We start from the raw sequence: 23,037 nt of genomic DNA on the forward strand, positions 1-23,037 counted from the left end.
GCCTTGTTAAATTTTGGAAATCAGACATGCCAACATCTCTTTCCTGTTTCAGACCTAGGCCATATTTAATCTGAATTCGTATTTTGCATTTAAAAAAACCCATTTAGTTGTAGTGGGGAAAGAGATGTAGACCTTTTTGTTATGTAGTTCAACAAGAAATGTTGCAAGTGTCAAAGGATATGATGACCACAGCAATGTCAGCAGGTTTAATTTTTTTTCCAGCTGTGTATATGAAAGCAAAAAAAAAAAACCAACCCAAAACCAAAACCAACCCTGACATATTTTAGTTTCTTTTTGAATATACAGACTGGCCCAAACATAGACATTCTCTTTATCAATCTTATTGTTACAAAAACTGTACATTACAAACAGTATAGAAACAAACTTAAAGGAATGTGCCACACATCCTGGCTAATTTTCTATACGCAGTTTAAAAATACAGCCTACTCCCTTATAGTACACAGTTATTTTGTAGATAGAGTACATCACTAGTTAAGTGGACATGATATAAGAGTTCTAGTTCTCCTCAGCACAGAGAATAAGAGCCAGTTCTGCTCGGTAAAGCTTTCCTCCATCAGACAAGGCCATGATGCTTTTCTTGTATGTCGCAAGGTTGTTAATGTCTAATTCCTATTTAAAGAACAGATAATGCTTTATAATTCTGTTTAGTTACCAACACGAGTAAGTTTGCTTCCAAAGGCAGAAAATAAGAAAACAAAACAGGATGTTCTCAGCCTGTCCACAGTATTTGTATGTTACTCATATTGTAGCCGTGTGTTAGATTTCTGATAGCTGATGTCCCAGAAGCAAGCTTTTGACAGTGTCGCTATGTGATCACAGCTCCCCTAGTTCAGGATTTACACTGCTATGACTTCTGCCAAGATTTTTAGTTGTACTTTGACTTCTGGAATTATGACTTAGAAGCTCTCTGTTTATCTTAATTGGATGGATTAAAGAGTCCTTAAAATCCAAACTAAATCTAATCTCTAAAGGGAAAAAAAGCCCTCTAGGATTACCTTTTTGTTCTTTTCGCAGAGATCCTTCAGTAATGCATCAAGTTCATTTTCATCTATATAGCCATTGCCATCCTGAAAAATAACATTAAAGATAATTTTAAATATTCATTTTTGTTTCAGATGTTATAGCTAGTTTTCCACAAATTCAAAAATAAGTGCCATCGAACTGTGCAATTAATAAAAGGGTTTTTTGAAGACTTACTTGATCATACATCTCAAAGGCTTTATTGAATTCTTTTGCACACATTTTGACACCCTAAATGCCAAAAGGAAAACATCCATTAGTGACACCAGTTATGTGTGATGGTAATATGTTATTTCAAGAATGTGAATATTCATACCTGAAATTTAATAAGAAAGTTTTCCTGTACAGGCAGTAGTCTTTGGAGAGAAAAAAGCAAAGGTCAAAATATTTAACTGTTTCCGTAACGGTGATTGGTGCATGATATTTGTTGTAAAAAGAGACAGAAGACATACCTGGCCAGTTCAGTAAGCTCCAATTTCCCATCATTGTTTGCATCAAACATCCTGAGCTGAAATAATATGTAATTTTACATTACTAATCAAAATTAATCAACATAATGTAGGACATATTTCTTTGGAAAACTTAAATTCAATGAAACTTAGCCTTTATTTCATGCTGAAACAATGGCCCCATATTTTAATCTGTCACATATGCTTTGTGGTACACTTATTTAAAGTACCAAAGAAGTAATTTATAGTAAATAGTTCTACTGCAAAAGCCTGAGAGGAAACCAGATGAACAATTCTGATTAACCTACTGTAAGGTAGGTCTTAACCTGCCTACATTGATGAATGTCCCATATGAGAAACACACATGTAATTATTTATAAATGAGAGGAGTGTTGACATGATAACATTTTACTTTGACTTTACGTCATGATCTGATAGTAGCATCGTTATTCTCTATTCATAAAGGTGAAACAACAGTGGGGTAAAGTTCAATAGAATCCGAGGCATTCAATTCCTTAGACAGAAAGTAATAGACATTTCATTCCTTAGCTGCTAGGTCTAAACGTTTAAGTAAAGATCATGTTCTGTTTCTGTGATATATTTCAGGAAAAGAGTGAACAGATGCTGTAGATGACTACATTTTGTTGATAGTATGAAAATGGGAAATTAAATCTCTCCAAATAATTAAGTTATAGGAATAAATATCTTAATGAAATTTGACAAAATAAGTGAATACTATTTCTAATAATTTTTAATCACCATATTGTATTAAAGTGTTTTCCCTTGAGGCCTTGAAGGGATGAGCTCCTGCTGCTTAAGAGGCACAAACAGCTTATATTTGTTATTAGAGGTGGATGGAGATATTGCATCTGTGTGGTACTTCCTCTCCCAGTTTTTATGTATGTATAGTTCCGCTCTTCTACTTTCAAGTATTATTTTGCCTTTGCTGTATAAAAGAGTCACAAAAGCAGCAAACTGTACAAAACATTGTTAGACATTGTACTGAAAACACCACCGCCCACACTCCATCCCATCACTTTCAATCACAGTAATTTTAGATGTAATTTTTAGATAAGAGGAAAAATGACATCCTGTACTTTTAAAGATAGAATTAATGCCATGAAAAAAGACCTAATTTCACTTGGTTAACACACATTGAATGGCAAAAAAGACCAGAAAAGGGACCAATTCTAAAAACATTTATTTCTACATAACACCTTGGTTCATTTTAACACTTTGTTTCCTTGTATAAAAGCATCTGCCTTGCGTGCATTTCTCATTAAAGGAGATTTGCATTTGGGGGAAGTAAGCAGTGGCAGCTATGAAGTCAACACATTGTATTTTGATGGGTTGTTAGTGGCTGGCTGTGCCTGCCTGCCTGCAGCTGCTCAGAACCATGTGTCATCTTTTCTAAGAAGTTTCTGAGGAGATTATGGGACCACTGGCCTTATGTTTTTTTCTTAACTGTCGTTAATTCTTTGTCATTGTCTCTCTCTGCAGAGGTCAGAACTTAGAGCACACTTTAAGTCGAAGGTTAAAAAGCTCTCTGAATGAAAAGGATGTGTGTTATCTTCACCAGTGAATAAACAGTGGCAATTCTAGGTAAATATATATATATTATACTCGTTCAACAAACTAGCAGACTTTTCCCAGGAGAAACACAAGTTTTGATCAGCCATTCTCAGGCCAGTTTGAGGGCTAGTGTGTTTACCTACCACGTTTCTGATTGCTAAAAATATTTTAGCATGAAACCAAGCTGGTAAAACAAAAAATGTCGTGTTACACATTTCCTGAAGACAAGAATTCTGAGTCTTTTTTTTTTTTTTTTTTTCATTGAAACCTCCACTCAGAAGCCAATACTGGTCTTTACCATGGAGCACCATAGCGGTGGGATAGGAGGAGTGCCCAAGGACAGGCTGATTAAAGGCCAGGGAAGCAACAGTTTTGTTCTAGTGTTTATCTAAACCACCAGTTTCTTCTTCTTGAAGGCGGGGAGAAGGAAAGAGTGAGATGCTTGTAAATCTGGTAAGAAGCTACCACGCTGTGATGACTTTTAAGACAAGAGACAGACACTACAGCACTGTAAGAAGGCAAAACATGGAAAGTAACCCCAAATTAATTTGATCTGAACATAAGAGTGTAATTATGACAGGCACAATTTTTTCTCCTATGACCTGTGAAAGCTTCAGTTTTACAACTAATGGCACAGGGAAACAAAGCAGGGCAAAATACCATGGTATGTTCTAATGTATGTAAATACCAAGAAGATTCAAAATTCCTGAGATTTTGGGGCTTTTTAAGCAGCTCTGAAAACTGCCCATCCAAGCTCTGTAGTGCAGAGGTACTTGCAGTGCTAGGTGCCACAGTTGTCTGTCTGTTGCAATTATATAGTTGGCCTGATTAGGACCTGGTGGGGCTCCAAGTCATTTGGAGCCTTCCAGTGGCTAAAGATAAACAGTTTGGATTAATCCAGTCTTGATGAAGTACGCCTGTAAGTGATCTTACCATTATTTCTGTGTATTCTGTTAGCTTTGAGTCTTCAATCTGCTTATTTGCTTTCTGTAATAAATCTTTCAAGAAGCTCTGTTAAAAAAAATAGAAGAGTAAATAGGTGAATTTTTATCTACAGTATAAAATGCTTGACTTGCTAACTTCAGATTACACTAATGGGAAATACTATTTTACTCACACTTTAGTATTTACTGCTGAAGTTCCAAATAAGTATGAAAAGTAGTAATTGTCAGCTAAGAATGTAACAGTTTCTTTTGATCAGTTCAAGTATATTGCACAGTTTTATTTGGAAAAAGTGACTCATAAAGCTTTCTGCATTGTATGCCATTTGTGGTATTGTGAATTCGGGAAAAAATAGTTTGGCTTTCAAGTATACTGTTTCTTAATCAGCTCTATTAGTAAACTAAACTAATTAACCTTGAGCCTCCTTGAAATCTTGGATGCCTAATCACTTCTTGCAACATAGGAACAATTTCACAGAAAAGTTCAATGATTAATCGAGTTTTCTCCTTGCCTATGGCAGTACCTGATGCTAGAAGTGAACGTTAACCTATGTTGCTCCCTCCTACCTTGTGTTTTAAATGTGTGCAGCCGGTTTTCATTGCATTTTTTTGAATGAGAATTTGCTATAGTATCACATGACTTGAAACACCAGCCATTTTGACTTTAAAAAATAAGATTGTTTCCACTCATTCAGTGGTTTAAATTTCTGTACTAGATCTGTGACATTTTAAAAAAAGATACAAATTTATTTAACAAGGGCATTGCAAGACCTGAGAAGTCAATGTTCACTGAAGTACCTAATTGCTGTCATCAGTTGGAGTGTCATTATCTTTGTGGAATTTTGAGCCACATTTCGAAATAGAAAAAGGAGTAGGTCATAAGAAAATCTATTTGTACATAAATGGTATTCTTGAACTTGAATGCAACCACATCCATAGTCAAATGACTAATACCCCCTATAGTTCTTCTAGTATGATTCCCTTTGTACTGGAAGGCCTTCCTGGTAGCTTGTATATAAAGGACATGACTGAAATGTTGTAAATGGATGTAACAGAAACATGTTTAATCTTGTGTGCTTTGATGGAAAATAGAACTGGAAAGGACATTGAAAGGCTATCCAGTCTCCATATCTCAAGAAAGGATTGTCTATATCTAAACTTCCTGAGTTACTGTCTGAGCGGAGCTGTTGCCAAACCTTTCCTAGATACAGACAGTAATGGAGAGCGCCTCCCCCTTACACAAAGTATTCCACTGTCGTTACTATTGTTAGAAAGTTTTCCCGATTTCCAGCTTAAATTTCTCTTAAAAAGTTTTAAGTGGGTGTATTCCTCACACAGCAAATGCTTGAAGTGTTTGGGCTTGTCGATAAATACTGATCTAAAAATAAAACTGGACATTTATGTCTTATTTTCAACATGTTAAAATGGCCTGTTTCTCTGAGGCAGACAAAATCTCGCAGCACAAGAGAGATGGGACCATTAGGGATCCAGTTAAAATGTCTTCATTCTTCAGCTGGTCCTCAATCAGCCCTGCCTTTTTAAGTCTATTTTAAATTATAGCAGCTGGCAACACTCCTTAAGGCATCATCTAACATGTGGAGAGTTCTTAAGTGCTATGTGAATGGCCTCCTCCTGATCCTACTGACTTTAGGTAAGCCAGCCTGCTGTGACCAGCCAGCAGAAGAATGGGCTCTTCTGCCTGAGGGTTACCTTGAGGTAGGATCCTTGGCAAATGTCACACAGATACAAAATTCAAAGAAAGAAGAAGGGAAAAGGGAAAAAGATGTGAATGCTCTGATGTGGATTCCTCTTCTGAACAGAAGAGCTGTAGGGTTTTCAGACAGTTTGATCTCCCAATGCTTTAGTTAAACAAGCTTATGTAGTTTTTCTTTAGAATACAACATATGGGCAAAATAGTCCAAATTAGATGGATAAACATTGCTAGGTCTTTCTCTTCCTGTGAATTGTTTTGATTACTCTAACTTTAAATTCAGGGGAATGTATCAAGTGCAATTGAATTGTGGAAAACATCACATTTCTACTCAGAGGCTGTTGTATATGAGCATCTCTCCTATGAGGAAAGGCTGAGAGAGCTGGGCCTCTTCAGCCTGAAGAAGAGAGGGTGCAGGGGGACCTTATCAACTTATATAAATACTTCAAGGGAGGGCAAAGAGGATGGAGCCAGGCTGATGCCCAGTGACTGGACCAGAGGCAACGGGCAAAAGCTGAAACATGGGAGGTTCCCTCTGAATGTCAGGAAACACTTTTTTACTGTGAGAGTGACCAAGAGGTTGCCCAGGGAGGTTGTGGAGTCTTCATCCTTGGAGATACTCAAAAGCTGTCTGGACATAATCCTGGGCAACTGGCTCTAGGTGGCCATGCTTGAGCAGTGGGTTCAGACCAGGTGACCTCCAGAGATCCCTTCCAAATACTCTGTGATTCTGTCACTCTGTGATTCAGCATCTACAAATTGCAGTTAGTTTTGTGACTAGGGAGGTAAATTACTCTAGTTTTAAGGTTTGTTAACTCTGCAAGGCTGAGATGGCTAATGGAATAATCTTGATTCTGCTCTTATTTGTGCATATTAAAGCTGATACCAAAACCTCACCAAGTTAACTGAGCAAGGGCAACACAATTCCATTTGTGGTAGCCTAACAGTATTACAGTGGAAACTGTATGGTTACATAATGCTTGAGACAGCATGATCTGTCCAGCAGCATAGTGATTAATGGTAGTGATGCCCTTAGGAAAAAGACCAATAAAACAGCCCTCCTCCCTAATATACCAAAAAAAGAACAACATAGCTTTCAGAGGCCTATCTTGCTTTTAAAATCTTTCTTACTTCTAGGCTAAAATACTTGATAACCTGAGTCACTTGAGACAAATGTTGATCTGAATTAAAACATGTTTTAAAAAACAGTGATCAGATTAATTTAATGATGATAAAAACCATCAGCTAATCCTATTGCTTTTTGGTCATGTTTGAAATGCAAAAACATGCATGGGTGGGGATCTGAAGAAACGGATAGCAGGACAGACTGTAACCTAACACCTGTTCTCATGTCGTGCATACTCATAGATAGCAGTTTACCTTAAGTTCCTCAGAATCAATGAAGCCACTGTGGTCGCTGTCATATTTTCTCCATGTCTACAATCAGAAAGTGAATGCTTTAATGATGTATTATGGCAAGCGGGTCTTGGATGATTTTATAAAAGGCAACTTTTTTCATACCTGCATGAAGTCTTCACTTGACTTTAGCTGCTGGCATCTGAAGAACAACAGGAAATTCTCCTCCGTTGGTAATATCTGAGCAAGCTGTAACAGAATTTAAGAAAGACTAAATTTTGATTCTTCATTAGCCCAGCTGGGCATGTACAAGAAGCATGAAACTTTTAAAAAGAGTACAAAATTCTTTGTGCTCGTACTGCCCTATTGTGGCCCCATAGGAAGCTTCATCCTGTTAGGTGAAATGTTTGGAAGGTTCCTCTGAAAGGCTTCTGACTTGCAGCTTTGCCATATTCATCAAGGTCAGACAGAACTGAGGTCTGAGAGAAGGGGATGAGACAGCACTTTACCGAAGGGGTAACTGGGGAAAGAGGGGAAAAAATTCACCCATTTAGAGTTAGGATCTGGGACAAAAACCTTGGAATCAGCACAAAGGGAAAGCAAAGAGCAAGTATATTAAGAGGATAAGTGTGAAGGACCATGAATTAAGAAAGCGAGGAAAATAAACTACTCATAGATACCGAGGAAGAGGAACACTGGCATGAAGAAGATGTGTAAGGTAAACAGAAAAGTATATGGAAAAGCCAGAAGAAAAAAACGTGGGGAGGGTAAGGGGATGGCAACCGGTGATCATTTGTCAGGCACCGAGATGTGTTCAAGAAGAGCTATAAATACCAGAAAGAAATCAAAAGGGCTTTTAGTCCTGCAAAATCAGGGGTGGTTCTTCCAATGCCTCTGCTCTACAAAAGGCTTTTTTAAAATCAGACATTATTATACTGATTATTGAAAATGTTCATTTACTGTAACTCAATTTTGGCAAGTGACAAACGTATAAGATGGAGAGTATGCTGTATAATTTAATGTAAAATCATGATTTGTTTTTAACAAAAGCTCAATATTTTTTTCTGTCCTCAAAATGTACGAAATGTGTTTTGATTAAAGAAAACTTTTTACTTGAAGAATAGACCAGCTGTGCTTACTAGGAAGAGAAAATGGAGAAAGACAGATTTCTTAGCTGCATTCTTTTATGAAAAATGACATCTGCAGACTTCCTGGATCCCCATCTTAAAATTTTGATGCAGATTTTTGATTTTCTGCATTCATTTCACACCCCCAAATCCCTCGTTCTATCTAGTTCAGTGCTATTGCCTAATTGCTCAGGCTTTTTTATTGGGTTCCAGCAGTGCCATAGATGAGCTCAGCTCTCCCTCTCACCCTACAGGCACAACAAGGGTATGCAGACAAATCTCTTGTTTCTCTAAAATTATCTGTGCAAGGAATTAGTTATATTATTTAAGTGTAGGTACAACTGAAAAGACACATCAGAGCACTTTCCTTACAGAAATGGTGCAGCTGATGGCAGGCTGTCAGGCCCATCAGAGCATTCTGAGTGAGTTTGCTAAATGGCTGAACAGCAAACCAAATCAACTTAAACAATGTGGTTTTGTCATCAGCTTCAAAAACCATTCCTTTATAAATAGTGTATACTGTCCTAGGTTACAGTGTAAAATGTGCCAAAAGGGAAAAAAAATGTATTCTATTACCATCTTCAGGAGCTGTTGAGACCAGGTGGGGCGGTGCTCCCCGCCTCCCCCCTCTGGACTATCTCCTGTTCATGGGCACAACAATGCCTTATCGCCTGACCCATCGATAACTCGCTCCTGGGCTATCTCCTGTTAATGGCCCATCAAGGAACTGCCTCACGACTCCCCATCCCATTGTGAGATGCTCCGCCCGGGGGGAAGGAGCCAAGCAGTCCATGCCAAATAAAAACTGAGATCTCGAACACCCTAGCAGCCTTCTTCCACTGGATTCCCAGAGGAGTTTTCCCCCCCGCACTGGAGTTCCAGAGGACAAGAGCTACCTACCTACCACTGGACCTTCGGAGGAAGACCAGACCCTTTTACAAGATCGCTGCTTCCACAGAACTACATCCATCACTTCAGGAGGGCTGCAGCCAGCATCTTATCGGACTGCTACTGCCACCCTAACAGGGTGGCAGGTTGTATTTCTGACTCTGTCAGTGTAAACCAGTGGGTTGTTTGTTTTTCCCTGCCTTGTGTTATATATATATATATATATATATTAGTAAAGAACTGTTATTCCTGTTCTCCATATCTTTGCCTGAAGGCCCGTTAATTTCAAAATTATAATAATTTGGAGGGAAGGGGGTTGCACTTTCCTTTTCGAGGGAGGCTCCTGCCTTCCTCCGCAAACACCTGTCTTTCAAACCAAGACAATACACATGTGGGTAATTACGTGTTCATACATACACAATAGCTAAATGTGTGTAACTTAGTACTGATTTATGGAAAAATTTCTTTATTTCTCCCATGACAGGGGAGCTTTGATTTTTAGAGTAAATCAACATTCCTACACAACAAACACTGAATGAAAGAACTGATTATAATAAGCAGAGTTAGGGGAAATGGAAAGGGTCTACATGTGTGAAAATTATGAATGAGATGTCATTTGTGGGATCTCTGTAGCTAACTGGTGAATTTTGCAAGGGCGCTGTAAAATAGTACCAGGTACAAGGGTAAGTGTAAAATAGTAACTTTCCGAAGAATCATTGACAGCTTACGAGCAGTACCAAACTGCATTTAAAGTATAGAATACATTACCTCTGGAAGAAAATCACCTTATTTTAAGCTATACCTGTCACCCTTTGTGAGACTTCGGGGAAAGCACAGGCTTTTACGTTGCAAAGATGTAGTAGCTCAATATCCAATATTAGCTCAGGATTCTTCCCAAAAATGTCTTTTTGTGTTTTCTTTCTTTTGTACCCTTTACAGTAATAGAAACAAGATAGCTAAAAGGAAGTCCAGTTCTCCAAGCTCATGCATCAAATAGCATTAAATTGCTTTATGTAGAAAATTCTGCATTATTAAGGGATGAGGAGAACATGTGGAAAGTGGCTCAACTTCCCAGTCCCGGTTATACCACTACCGGGAGGAAAGATGGAAACCTGGTTCTATTCCTAATGGTGACTTCTTTGTGAGGGTGAGCATAGAGGGACTTTGTGAGCATGTTTGAATAACAGTGCAGACCACTACGAGTTCACGTATGGCAGCAATAGTGGTTTAATTTTCTACTTCTGCATCGTGAGTAATAAAAGACCACCACAAAGCCTGAGACTGGCTTGACTCCTATCTGCTCAGCTGCAGGCTGAGGTACATCTTTATAGGTTACCTAACAGAAAAAATACTCTCAGTACTTAAAACAATATCAGAACTGTTTTCTAGAAATCATTCTCTAATGATTCTGTTCATATTTAATGCTATTTAAAATTGCTTTCACCTGATATAGTGAATTTGCTTTTTCAAATCCTGCAGTAGAGAATGGGAATACAAAGAATATTTTAGGCTAATAAGTAGTTAATTTTACAGTAGCAGTAAGCTTCAAATAATTTGAATGTGGAATTACCACAGTTCTGAGTTTTGAAACCTTGGGTTTCACATCATCCACATTTTAGTGAAAGCGCTAGACTGAATGAGTACAAAATGTGAATTAAGAGTCCCTTACACAGTGACAAGTGAGTGGACAGGTCACACCCTGCCTTTAGCTGGGGGGGACACTGGGTGAAAGCTAGTGAACTAACTGCAGTCCTCTTGCAAAGACAGAATCACAGTTAGTCTGAGCTGAAAATCCACTCCTTCCTCTGTGAAGCCGCCCAAGGTTTGTCTTTATCTCAGTCAACAGACCTTTTCTGAAAACTCATTATTTGCTAGGACATTTTCCATTAGATGCTGAGGTATTCGTTATGATGTCTTGGAGTCTGAATGGCTTTACATAATTTTTTTTAAACAACATTCACACACTTTTTCAGAAAAACTATTTCATGTACTATGTAAATGGGAGCTATATGGAATTACTGGACATTTTTATTTATAAGGAAGGAGAATCAACTCCAAATACCAACTTTAATATCATACTGCTCTTCGCGTACAACACATTTCATCTGAGTCCCATCAGCACTTTCCAAATCAAGCTTCATGCTGATGTAAGTGAAATAAAATATAGCTATTGGTTTAGGAAACTGCTATGTTAAGGGAGAAAGTCCTTTCAGTCACTGAACTGAGTACTGTCACTATTCAATGGCTTCTGCAGATGCTGAGTGTGCTTGGCGCTTTACTGGGGGTGGTAAGCATCGTACCATATCAGGCCCTATCGGATTTGCTCACCTTTACCCATTAAGTCAATAGCAGAGTCAGAAATAGAATTTGAAAGGTAAAACTTCCAGTTTTATTTCCTAAGCAAAGAAATGCAATCTTCTTCTGGCACCATCTACACATTCTTCTTGTGTTCAATGCTTGCTATTACACATATTAAAAAATACTAAATTAAATAGGGTATCTCAATACCAAATGAATAAGCTTTTGTTAGTGCAAAACCAAATGATTTGTTAGTCCAAATAAACACTAGTTCTTTTCAGATGCAGAACTATTTGATCAATGCTAAGTATGGTCAAAAGATGCGTTTTTTTAAAATCAGTTATAGCTGCAAGTGAAACAAAGCGTTTATATTTCTATAGTAGTTTAGTCGTAATTACATATGCATTTAAACAAGTATATGCAATTCAAACACATGACAGAGGAGAATAGATGCCCTGAAATGATCTAGTATGTCATCAGTGATATTTCCTATTGACTTTTACAGATTCTGTTCAGTCCTTTATTTTAAAATTAGCTACTGACCGAAAGTTGGTCATTGTAGAAATTTTGCAGACCTGGCTTGTTTCCAGCTGTTTCTTAATTAGCACTTTAGGTCAGAGTTCTTATTATTAGAAGAAAAAATATAGTAGCATTTAGTAATAAAATGGCAGTCTCACTGCCTTGGGAGTGACATAAATGAGTCATAGATTTAGGCTTGAAAAAGTGACTTCTCAAGCTGTAATCCAGCAAACTCTCCTTTTTGACTTGCAGCACTGAAGATTGAACATGAGAGAAAACACACTGGTTCCTCCCGTCCTAGCAAGTTATCTAAATTACACAATTGTTGAGCAGCTGTACATGTAGATGGTGTTGGTTATCACTGCCATCTTTAGAAAGTGGGAGTAAGGATTAAGGGAACTTTCTGCCTAAAGTTCTGTTAAAGTTCATAACAAGTCCTGATCTTTCACCAGCTGGATCACAACTACTATTAACATTTTGTTAAAATTTAACATGATTAACCTGCTCTCTTACCATGTATGTATTTTTTTAGAATAGACTACATACAGTGATTGCCCAATTGCATTCGTTTTTGTGTTATCTTCACTACACGAGTGGTGACAGAGCATTAGCTCAAAATAGTGGGTAGAGATAAATCACATATTACCTTTCGCAATTCAAATTTCTAAAGTAGAGCTCTTATCTGCTTTGCAGGAAACCTAAATTGCTGTTGATGCTTATTTGTACTGAATAAAGCTTGCAAAGTTAAATGTAGTGAAATGTCTGGAGAGGGGTAAGGAATACCTTACTTTTTGTCAATAAAAAAATTTAATTAGTGAAAGAAATACTAAAGATCTTAAGACAGAAGAAGAAATTTTCCATGTAACAAAAAAGCCAAAATATTTACATATTATGCTCACATTGTTCTCTGCTAAATGTATTTTGTACAAGCAAACATGTCAGTCTGTTGCTACAAAGTAACTGTCTTACCTCAACTATTCCTATTTTTCCATCAGTAGTCTTCCCATATTGGTCCACAAAAGCTTTCATTTCAGGTGTTAAATCCTACAAAGTTACAATGAGAGAATCATTAATATACAGAGAAACATATGCAAACTTACTTGAATATTCTATTACTTGCCAAATAATAGGCTACATTTAATGAAGTACTCACACTTACTGCAGCTAGATTCTTCAGGTTTAAATGAAATTGAGTAGTTTTTTATCATGAATGACGTCATTGTGGTAAATTTTACTTCCTAAGGAATTCTATTATAGTCAGTGTGAATGATTGGCATCTAAATACTTAGAACTCCTATTTTAGTTTACAGAATGAAAAAATTATAAAGACAGATGTGTTGAAAGATGTGTATAATAGCTCCTTTGTTTAAGAGGATGACAGTGAAGTTCATAGGCAATTATTAGTCAATTTTCTCAGTTTTCATTTTTAAATTAGTAACTCGAAGGCAGTGCAAAATCTTTCAAAATAAAGAACATTTCAGTATAATACATCTGAACACCAAAATAGCCTTTCTACATCTTTAAGCAGATTTTTCCTGAATAATGGATTCTATTTTAGCCCTAAAAGAGCTCATCATGATATCATATTTTTCACTGTTTAGTATTTGATTATCATAGAAACAGAGTCAAAATGTCACTGCTGAACTTCAGAGAGGCAGATTTTGGAGGGAGAAAACTTTGAGCAATACCTTAAATCCAAGAGAGTAAAGCCAGCATAATTGTTCTTCTTGTAAATTATGGTCCCTGTTATATGTCTGTTCTCTAATGGCTATCCTCACTCTAGGCTATAGCAAAGGTGCCAGCCCTGGGGTGAATATCTAAATGTTTGATTTCACACTTCAACTTGACATTCCTTGCTTTGATATGAGCTGCCATCAAGCTTCGATACCGATTAAATTTTTAACTTTCTTTGTATTTCTTATAGATGTGAACTGGTAAAACCATGCAGCAAGAATCAGGACTACAGTTGTGTTAAAACAATGGACAATTCTATGATTATAGATGAGGATACAGCAGTCTTTCGGAATTAAAGGTTTAATTTGTTAGTCCAAATAAACAGATCTGCTTATATAGGACCTAAGTGATTCTCTCACTGGAGACACAGGGAGCCTCAGCTGTACAAAGTCCGTTGCACTTTGTCCCAAATTTCAACTACCAAAGCTAACTAAAATGTCAGTTTCTTGTAGCTGATACAATCATGGCCTAGTATCCTATTTCTGTCAAAGTCATCTATGGCAGGTTAGTAATTTGCCATGGCTTTAATTAGAGATGTGGTTATTAATACAATGCACTTCAATGTCACCTTTCATCTAATGATCCCAAAGTGGGGACAAGTTTGCTTAGCAGATGGAACAGAAAATTTAGAAACCTGGATTTTAATTAGTCCTGGTTAAATATTTTACTAATCTTTCTAATAGCAGCTCCGCAGTGCCAGACAGTGTCCAGCCATTGAAGGAGGCACAGCCCATTACAGGTTAATCAAAACAGGATGCTCATCCTCTAGTATATTATTCAGAAATTGGGGGTTTTTAAGTGTTTACTTCAACTGCTCTTAAGCTGCTTGCCTAAATTTAACAATATCTAGTCCTAAACTTGATACAGATGCAGTGCTCAATGTTTGAAATTAAGAAACTAGCCCTTCACACCTCAGTCTCCCCTTTTAAAATGTAACAGACACTTATCCAACCAAGTGGAGCTGTAGAAAAAACCCCCAAAAACCTCCTTTTTTTGATATGACTTGAAAATGTAAGGATAGATGGCACTACAGAAACACTTACGTGATTGTTTTCATAAACAGCTATTAAATCACATGTTTCTGTGGAGAAATATTGTCCTTGTCTATATATGCAGAGAAAGTGAGAAATGGATGTGGAATAGCTCAGCCAAGATCCACCTATTCACCCTTTATCAATCTCTGCGTCAGTCACTTATACCCCACAGTTTCTTTGGGCAATTGAATTGAACCTAAATAGAGAATGTGTTGCATAAATGTGGGGCACAATAAATGGAAGCTATGCTTATGTACTTATATAGCTTTTATCTTTAAAAAAAATGCAGTTCTTTCAACATTCTGAAAGTATATCAGATCAATTCACTACCTACCATAATGCATGCAGCAAAAAGACAGTGTTACCAAAGAAAAGCCCAAGCCCTAAAACCTCCAAGTACACCCCCACCCTTTGGGGCTAGCATGAGTCAGGCTGCATGCTATTCTCTGTCTGAGAAGAAGCAACTGTGAAAGTACAGGCTTACTGAGTGGATTAATAAAAGGATCAGAATGAGAACATAATTAGAACGGTTCTGTAGTTGGGAAGAATACTGGGAAATGTTGAACCATCGTATTAGATGACAAAATCAATGTGGTTCTTTAATGCATATGGCATGACTGATGTAAAATCTAGCTATGAAGAATGCATAATTGAATATTTCAAGAATAGTGAGCAGGAGAGTGACCTGAAATGCAGAAGTTAATGATGACAAAGAAGCTTTGGGGTGTTAAAAGAAGGACAGCCAAGGAAATGACATATAACCTACACTGGTTTCTCAATGTGTCCCTTCTGGCAAAAGAATAGAAATTCAAAACTACCGAATTAGTATCCCGTGAGACAGGTTATGAACTGATGAGATGCTTGTTTGGCAAATGAGCCTTCAAATCCAAGAATCAGCTTAGAATTGAAACCTAAGATGACATATATCCATACTCCAGACCCAATAGACCAAGTACTAAATTTGATGTTCCTACTGTAGATTGCTTATTTCAACAGAACACTCCAAAGATAGGTTTGAATCACAGAAATTGGAAAGGAAAAATTAATTAAACACCTGAGCATTTTTAAAATATAGTGTGAGATACAGGCAGAGGTTATTTAAAAAAAAAAAAAAAGAAAAAAAAAAAAAAAGAAATTTGTAGCAGACAAGAATAATCCTGCCATGCTTTTCTGTGTTACTTTGAGCAGGCTCTGTTTTTAAGATATGCATGCTTGCTTTGAGAGAGAAAAGAATCTGATCCTAAAATGATAAATATTTTTTTCCTTGAGATTCTAATTAATTTTTTAACTACTGAATAATACATCAGCATTTCTACAAAGAATGCCATTCATAGTAAATATACACAGGCTTTAGTATCTTCTTTCTAATGGACATACTTAAGTTTCCTGTGCTTCAATATAGAAAAGAGATTTCTTCTGTTGCAATACTTGAAAGGTATTGAAGTTGTATTTAATCTTTTCTGTGAAAAAAAAATTATTTGACTTTTTCCCTCTAAACCCCACATTCTTTCCCAGTTTTCTGTTTTTTGTTTTTGTTTTTGTTTTTAACTTGGTCTTTTGTTGTTTTTTTGTTTGTTTGTTCATTTATTTGTTTGTTTGTCTTTTTTTTGGTTGGTTGGTTTTAAATTTTGATTTAAACTTACTTACACTCATGAAAATGAGTGCCTGCACCAACAGCTCTAAGAATTAACTGGTACCTAGACTGCAGTAGCATTAGAGGCACTGCTGAGAGACAGATTTTCAGATGTGTGAAGTTTATACTCACACAATTAATAAGAAGATACAATTTTCCACAAAATAAATTAAGATTTGTATTAATATTTTTTTCATTTACTTCTAAAATACACAGCAACTTTTAAAGCAAAGTTAATTACTGAAAAGCTATTGCACAATTTGGAGCTATTCTTATATGAAGTATTGATTTGTTTCCCCCTCTTTTATGAATTATTAATCTATTTCCTCCATGCACACATGCAGTCCGGTTAAATTATAACTTTATTTTCTGTTAGTTCAGAAGTCTTTTAGCATAGATTCGTTTAAATTGATTCCATCAAGTTTTATATTGGAGTTTGATGCTAAGTGGCCTCTTCTAGAAACCAATTGTGTTAAAAGCAATTTATTTGTTAGAAGGGTTCACTTCTATTTTAATTCTAATCTTTATGTGGAATTTTAAATTTATTTCTTTCTTTCTCTCTCTGTTTTTTCCTCACGTGGGTATAGTTTGGAGGTAATTAATTATTAGTGCTTTAATAACTCATACACAGAATTGTTTTGACAACATTGTCAAAAACTTTGCTGTCCCTCTGAACAATTTAAACTGCCAGAATTTGGTACTTGTACTCCTGGTGTCTAACACACTGGTGAAGGGCAAAAAGTGGTTTGCAGTCATCTGCACATCTATTTACTGACCACCAAGGGGCAGAAATGCATTTCAGCCCGTACTGCCCATTACGTACTAAATTAAAACAGTTGAACTAACTTGAAGTGATGTTTTTCTTTTTTTTTTTTTTTTTTTTCTCCTTTCTTATTAGTATCAGTGCATATCTGGATCAGGTAAAATTAATTGCGATGGGATAAGGTCCCATCCAAGAGGAAAAGATGCATTTCTTGACTTTCCTTTTTAAGCACTGTGAGAAGCATCAGCTCCTAGCCCGGCAAGATATGAGCAGGACCTGCTCTCCAGGGAGGTGGACCCTGGCCTCGCCTTACCAAAGCAGATGATTTATTTCACTTGCAACCTGCTGATTTCTAACCGAGTTACTTCCCTTTGCCTGGTGAGGCAAGCGCACGGACCGTGTGATGGCAACAGCCAACAGAAGGAACCCGGGCACTGGAGTTTGCTCAAGAAAACTCTTCTTTCCCGGAGAAGATGGAAAAGTGGGGCGAAACGTTAACCTACCAAGCCTGCCTTCTTCCGTGCCTGCTGCAGCTCCTGGATGAAGTTTTGTAGCTCCTTCCCATCCATGTACCCATTGCCTACAAACAGAAAGAGTTACGGTTGCGGCCACCGCTCCCTCCAAACTCGCTCCGCTCTTCGGCGCTGGTAGGGACGTCTCCGACCCGACTGCTCCGTCCTGGCGGAGCGGCTCCCTGCGCGCCTCGCCCGGCACCGGCCCCAGCCCCCGGCGGCTCGGGCGCGGAGCGGGGCCGGGGCCGGGGCCAGGGCCGACGCCGACGCCGGGGCTGCTTTCGGGCGGGGGGCGACGAGTCCCCCCCAGCCTCCCGCGGGCCTGCCCCCCTCCGCCCCTCGCGCCCCCGCCGCCCCGGGGGGAAAGGAGTCACCGTCGGAGTCATAGTGGTGCCAGATCTCGAAGAACTGAGCGGCCGAGATCTCCACGCCCTGCAGGTGGGTCTCCGCCGTCATGGTGGGGGCGCGGAGGAAGGCGCGGAGGAGGGCGCGGAGGAGGGCGCGGAGGAGGGCGCTGTCCGCGGTGCTGGCTCTGTCCGCGGCGGCGGCGGCGGCTGCGACGGCGGCGGCTGCGACGGCGGCGACGGCTCCTCCCGCCGCCGCCCAGCCGAGGGCTATTTATGGGGCCGTCCCGGCCGGGCCACTCCTCCCGGCGCTGCCCTCCCTCTCCGCGGGCCCCAGCGCGGCCTCCTTGCCCTGCGCGGGGGGGGGCAGGGGTCTCCCGCCGGAGACGCCCTGCCCGGCCCCCGCGGCCGAGCCCTCTAGGGACAGTTGCCCCTAAGCGTGGGTCGGAGTGAAGGGGGTGCTGGTGCCGAGTGGAGGCCCTCGAGCAGAGGGAGCAGCGCTGGGTGACCCAGGAGTTAGTGCAGGTCCCTCGCTGTGGCGGGAGAGTGCGCCCATGGGCCCCGGGGGGAGAGAGGGTGAGCACGGTCTCCCGGTTCAGCGGTCGGATTTCTATCTGGGAAAGGGTCCTGGATGTTGGAGCATGGCTAATAGCACTGCAGGATGTCCCGGTACAAAAAGGCTATATGGCACACCATGTGGGGTGCAAGGAATCAGCTTTGGTTACACCATTTTTCACTGCTCTGTCCCCAAAATAGACCTGCGGATAGCTCCACACAGACTTAATCTTTGAAGAGCTGCAACCCTTTAAAGCGATATTCGCATGGAGATATCATGGGATACTGAGATATCCATGTTGAGATAGCATGGGAGCGGGCATGGTGAATTTAAATATACTGCCCTAGCAGGTAATTTAATCCCAACAGGTAAGTATGGAAGACTTCATTAGTAAACTGCTTCTTTCCCAGTGCGGAGGTGTGAGGGACACTACCACACGCAATTCTGACTGGGCAAGAATGTTTTTTGGTAGACCAGCTTGTGAAGACTTGACCTCCTATAGTGGTGGGTTGGTGGGAGGGGACAGAGAAGCTTATCAAAGATCTTCCTTTTGTCACGGGGTAACACGGTATTATACTAGTGATATTGATAAGTCCCTTTTGGGGTGAGGCATTTTAGTCATTAGGGTTACCCGTGTACTCTGAAGCACTGAAATTGCCTTTCTCCTTCTGGCAATATCCCTCACATATTACACTGAGTTAGTATGGTTTGATGGCCAAGGCGATCACCTGGCAGGACATTGCCAAATACAGTAGGTAATATAGTAAGAATGGGAGATGAGAACAGCTGGGAAACCTGGGAATTTCCATGTGTTAAGTGATTGACATGAGCAACAGTAGGACAATAGTATGCTAAGGCTCACGTATAGTGTCAGGATAAAAAAATGGTGCGATAACACAGAACAGAAGACAGCAAAATGCCAAGAAGGGTGGATAACCAAGAACGACTAGAGGTGGATACTTACTTAAAGGCTGACATGCACTGAGAGGGATTTCAGTAGATTGGGTAGCTGAAATCTTGTATGCATTATGGAACAAGATGTGGGCATAGCGATTAAGTAATCATGAGATGTTATACTCGATTCCCTCCATCTTTCCATTCTCCTGTTTCTCTAGCTGTTATGTGCAGCTTTCTCTCATTCCATTGCTGATGTTTGGCTGCCAGTTCTTCAAGAAATGCATCATGTTTGTCTGTGTTTTGTGAGCTGCTGAACAATGCAGCAGCTAAGAAGAAAGACAAGAATCTGGTCATTAATTCCTTCAGTTCAAAATGTTTGTAAGTATTAGTGAAAAATGTTCAGAATAGTTTTACAGCCACAAACACTGTTATAAACTTGCAGAAGGACTGAAGAAATTTCAAATATTTCCTTACAATCCTTACAATCAGGCTTTGTGTTTCACCATGTAAAAAAGAAATAAAAACATCATGTCTGGGTCAATTTCCCACCTAGGAACAGTTTTTTTGGGCATGGTTTTCTCAGAGTAGTAGACCTCAGTGGTAGCCAGATCCTGAAACTCCTGTAATCTGCCTACAGCTTGTCTTGAAAATAAAAATCTGAAACTAATGCCTTTCCACAAAGTAGCAGTGATGACAAGAAAAGAGAGGATTCATGAGGTTTTTTTCATGAGGAGCAAGTACGTGGCAGGGCCCTGGCCTTGACAAACGGAAGCACAGTGACTCGAGCCGCGCCTGGGATTATCCTTTGTACTTGGAAAAGACAATGGGGTGCCAGTGACGCAAGGGCGCTGGAAGGAGACAAAGGTGGAACTGGCATTTCCATCATTTTTAGATGGGAGAGGTCTGTGCCAGTGAGGCAACTTCTTATATTTGCCAAGCATATTGAATTACTCCATTCAGTGCAAAATTTCAGCCTGCATGAATGCAAACCGAGCACTGAACCTGTTTCAACAGTCCTCTGACTTGCATCTTATGTTGATTTGCTCCTTGCTGCACACCATTTTCCAATGGCACATCAAATCTTGTGCTTGTTATTTTCCTTGACCCAGAAGTCTGTATCTAAATGGGAAAGAAGAATTCAGCATTGTTTGGGGCCAGCCCAACCTTGCTTATCCGGCTGCTCAGACTTTTAAATGAACAGGAGCTTGTAATGTTTACATTTTTAAAAGTTCTCAGAATAAAATATTTTACATAGGTCATACGTGGCCAGGAGGGTTTGAAGAAAGTCTCACAGCAACTTTCAAAATATGCTGCTTCTCCTCACTAGGCACACCTATGATTGTCTGCAGGTAGGACACTTGGACACGCTGATGTCTCGTGCTAGCATCTACAAAATCAGGATTGACTATAGAGCATTTGTGTGTCTTTGTGCATTCTTTGTAAGACAGCATATGGAGGTGAATGGGTTTGTATATTCTTGCTGCTGCGCTTGAAGAGATCCTGCACGGGCATAAAAGTAGCAGGCATTTCCATGCAAAAAAAATCACTTATAGAGCTAACTGCACACCATATTTTCATGATTAATGGATTACCAAGCCACCATTCATATTTAATCCCACTGGACTCTGCTTATTATGCAAAACTAAATCGGAAAATGGTCATTTCAATTCCAAGAAGCTATTAATTTCCATTGAAAGAGGAAGAACTGGAAAAGATTTAAAAATGCAGATATATACAGTATGTGATCCATAACCCAATGAAGTCATGCAAATTTTTCCAGTGACTCTAGAGGACTTTATACAAGAACAAAGTTCTTCGTATTTTCAGAAATTGTATGTATGGTGATATGCATATATACACATTGAATAATGAATTACTTCACTGAGAACCCTAAGCCTTATTGTTCATTTTAGATAGAGCTACTTGAAGTTCTCCTTACAAAAAATGAGCCAGATCCATATCTGGCAGAAGTCAGAAATACTACACTGAAGCCAGCTGGGAACTTGACCCAGAATCTAAGTGACTGATTTTCTTTGAAAACATTTGTTGTTCGTAGCTGTTCTTCAAACGCTTTTCAGTAATAATTTTTTCTATGTGGGTTTTCTGAGCCTTCCCAGTTCTGACTACCAGACTTTTGTTTTCACTCTCTGAAGAGCATTTAGCTGTAGTATCCCAAGGGTTTCTCAAGATGTGTGGAAGTACAATATGCCAATTATAACAGCAATCCAACCTAAAATACCACCCCGTCGAAATGCAAGAAATAACAAGAAAAGTAATTCTCATCCAGAAAGCGCCAATATTTCAGCATCATGTGAAGCACCACAAACTTGGATTTTGATGAGCAGACACCAAAAGACACCCACATGTAAGAAATTTCAAAATGAGAAACATGAACAACACAAATTGTCTGCAGGGACAACAGAAGTTATTTACTCATTTATTCTCGATCCGCCATCAAAAGACACTTCAAAGGCAGGGATCATTGTTTCACCTCTTTTCTGAAAGAAAAATTCATGTGTGAGCTTGAGGTGTGGCTGGATTTCTCTTATCAGCGTCTTCTTTCCTGTTTGACACTTAGTGACGATTAGCAGCACAGCCAGTCTTGGAAGATGTAGAAGGAAATTCTGATTCTTGGCTGTTATTCCTACAGTCCTGCTTTCCTGTAGAGAACCATCACAGTAGGAAGCATTTTGAAAGACATAATTACCTAGATTTTAATTATAACCTTTTCATGATTATATGATATGGAAAAAGTCTCTCTTACACTTTCATACACTCCGACATTAAAACATCTATCTGAGAAAAATCATAACTGAAAGGGGATAAGGTTTTAAAAACTGTTACAGTGTTGGCATCTGGTTTGGGCTGTGGAAGAATTTGCAGAGGTAGCACGGGGCTCTAGAAGGCAGCTTCAAGTTGCGTGCAACTGTCAGTAAGTATGTCTGGCCGTGGTGGAGGAATATTGGAGGAATAAAATATTTGGATAATACTACAGAATAATTTATTGCTTATTTTTTCCTTATCTGCATTTCATTCAGTGTTTGTACTCTTTAAAAATGAAAAAGAATATGCAGTATTGAAGTGCACACTCTATCTTAAGCTGTTCTAGGCCTGTATAGTCATTATGGTAAACCACTGTTTGCACAGGAAATACATTATGTAAACAGTGGTTTACATGAGCCTTCAGTGTTAAAAATAGCATTATACAGAAATGTATTTTTCATGCACCAGACAGAATTGTCCAAAATAATTGTAAGGGCATAAAGTGTATTTTAATACAAACTGCAAATTGGTGAGCCACTTGTAAATTCAGATATCAGTCCCAAGGCTTAACCTTCTGACAGGTGAAGACAGGGCCTAATTCATCCCTTTTTTACCCCATTTTATACCCTTACACTCTCGGCCATAGCTTTCCAAGGAACGATGTGTAACTGATGAGGCAATGCTCAACAACAGATTCCTCAGTATCAGAAGGCCAAAGTCCACACAACTATGCTTTGATATGTCTTCCTTCCTGTAAGATCCTTGGAGCCACCAGAGCATTTTATTCTTCACATTGCAGCTCCCTTCCTTCAAGGACCACATAGATGCCCAGCACAGGCCTTGAGATTGGCACTGGCCTTGCACCTCCCTCTGGCCCAGCAATTCCCAAGGGCAGGGAG

The 23,037-nt window shown here is 39.2% G+C and overlaps 1 protein-coding gene across 1 annotated transcript; it reads right to left on the reverse strand.

The window, feature by feature from the left end:
- Positions 1-516: 516 nt before the first annotated feature.
- On the reverse strand, positions 517-18,034 carry CALB1 (calbindin 1). The gene is made up of 11 exons (XM_086465470.1): positions 17,953-18,034; positions 17,570-17,646; positions 12,872-12,946; positions 7,236-7,319; positions 7,095-7,151; positions 3,996-4,073; positions 1,494-1,549; positions 1,358-1,397; positions 1,219-1,272; positions 1,017-1,088; positions 517-630 (listed from the first exon to the last, which is right to left on the reverse strand). The coding sequence occupies exons 1-11, from the start codon at positions 18,032-18,034 to the stop codon at positions 517-519; spliced, it is 789 nt and encodes a 262-aa protein (XP_086321596.1).
- Between the last annotated feature and the right edge of the window lie 5,003 nt (positions 18,035-23,037).

The sequence above is a fragment of the Leptosomus discolor genome, chromosome 5, assembly GCF_034619465.1.
Source record: "Leptosomus discolor isolate bLepDis1 chromosome 5, bLepDis1.hap2, whole genome shotgun sequence".
Taxonomy (NCBI): Eukaryota; Metazoa; Chordata; class Aves; order Leptosomiformes; family Leptosomidae; genus Leptosomus; species Leptosomus discolor.

Excerpts from the sequence above, each read along its gene's own strand:
- CALB1 (XM_086465470.1), bottom strand. The coding sequence starts at position 18,034 with ATGACGGCGGAGACCCACCTGCAGGGCGTGGAGATCTCGGCCGCTCAG. Across the intron at positions 7,152-7,235 it reads CAAGTGAAGACTTCATGCAG|ACATGGAGAAAATATGACAG; the intron begins GTATGAAAAAAG and ends TTCTGATTGTAG. Across the intron at positions 1,089-1,218 it reads CCTTTGAGATGTATGATCAA|GATGGCAATGGCTATATAGA; the intron begins GTAAGTCTTCAA and ends GTTATTTTTCAG.